The 1,251-nt window shown below is 49.0% G+C and overlaps 1 protein-coding gene across 3 annotated transcripts in view; it reads left to right on the top strand.

Annotated features, from left to right (window-relative positions):
- Window positions 1-1,251, top strand: part of LOC119593512 — a gene marked incomplete in the record, with an annotated part of 14,309 nt that overhangs the window by 8,915 nt on the left and 4,143 nt on the right. For all 3 annotated transcript variants that reach the window (XM_037942472.1, XM_037942471.1, XM_037942473.1), the window contains 1 exon segment: window positions 756-1,218. In XM_037942472.1, the coding sequence (XP_037798400.1) occupies window positions 758-1,218 (461 nt within the window).

The following is a 1,251-nucleotide window of genomic DNA, read 5'->3' as shown; positions in this document are numbered from 1 at the left end:
GGGAGTCTGCAACGAGAAAGTATATGTACAGAATGAGTATGCGATCCATGTGCACCGAGTGTATGTATAAAACATATCAGTATACGTTTTTGTGTCCAAGTCCTCGCTTTATATAACACAGTGTATATTCCTATTGTTCTAACATGCATTGTAATTCCCATATGATATATGAGCGGCATTTGAAGAAGTCTCTCACACAGCTAGTCAGACAGATTACCAGTGAATGACTATTATTATTTAATGGCCTGTTTGTGGGACGCGGATCTTTGCCTATTGTTTGCCTTGACTCCATTTTCTTCAAAGTTTTCCTTCTAGATTCCAGGAACAGGAATTATCGATATGGGGGAAAAAGGGAAAGAAACATGGAATATAAGGCACTTTTCTGGCGTTGATTAGCTTGATTCTAATAAATGGTTGGTTCGTTGGAAAATATAACAATGTATAATTATATTGTTGTTCGGTTGTTATAATTACAGTGCTGTAGTTGTCCAATTATCATTTTGTTGTTGTAATACCGCTTTGTTTGGAGAATCTTACAGACGTTCGAACTACGTACACTTTACTTTTAAGACTCTCAGAGTCACAATATAATTTTGTGTGAGTATTCTCAAGTTTAGGAACATTATTTATAATATCAGTAAACTCATGCAATCATTTGCATTTGGTTCAAAATCTCAAGGACTCGTTCAGTGGCGCCGACTCCTTTGCTTCGCCTCAGGCACATTAGCATCTACTGAACTCTCTCCTTTCCCCAGCCATGTGTAGCGTGATCGGCGTGCTGCTGGGGGTGGCCGAGGTGAAGCTCCCCCTCCGGCGCCTCCCCCAGGAGATGCGGACGCGCGTCGCTGTCGTGTCCCACGACGCCGTGCTCCACGACGAGACGGCCACGAAGAAGGAGGCGCAGGAGGAGTTTCTGGAGGAGCGGGAGAGGTTCATCGGCGTGGTGGACGGTTTCTACGCCCTGCAGGAGGTGTCGGTCGAGGTGACTGACGGGCGGTGCGAGGTCAAGCGGGGTCAGGATGTCGTCCTCAAGCACCGGGTGTGTGACGTCATCGTCGCCACGACCATCCCCGAGCACTCGCAGCGGGTCGTGTACATCACCCGCGACGACAGCTTCGGTCGCGCCGCCGTCGTGCTGCAGATGATGTCCCCGAAGCACGTGGAGAAACTGCTCGCCTTCTTCTCCGAGTTGGTCGTCGCCAGGCTGGCTCCGCCCACGTGAGTCCGGGCTGGAGGAGGATGGGCGTCGTG

Source organism: Penaeus monodon, chromosome 32, assembly GCF_015228065.2.
Source record: "Penaeus monodon isolate SGIC_2016 chromosome 32, NSTDA_Pmon_1, whole genome shotgun sequence".
NCBI lineage: Eukaryota > Metazoa > Arthropoda > Malacostraca > Decapoda > Penaeidae > Penaeus > Penaeus monodon.
Note: the sequence above shows the minus strand (reverse complement) of the source record. Positions and strands in the feature narration are given on the sequence as shown.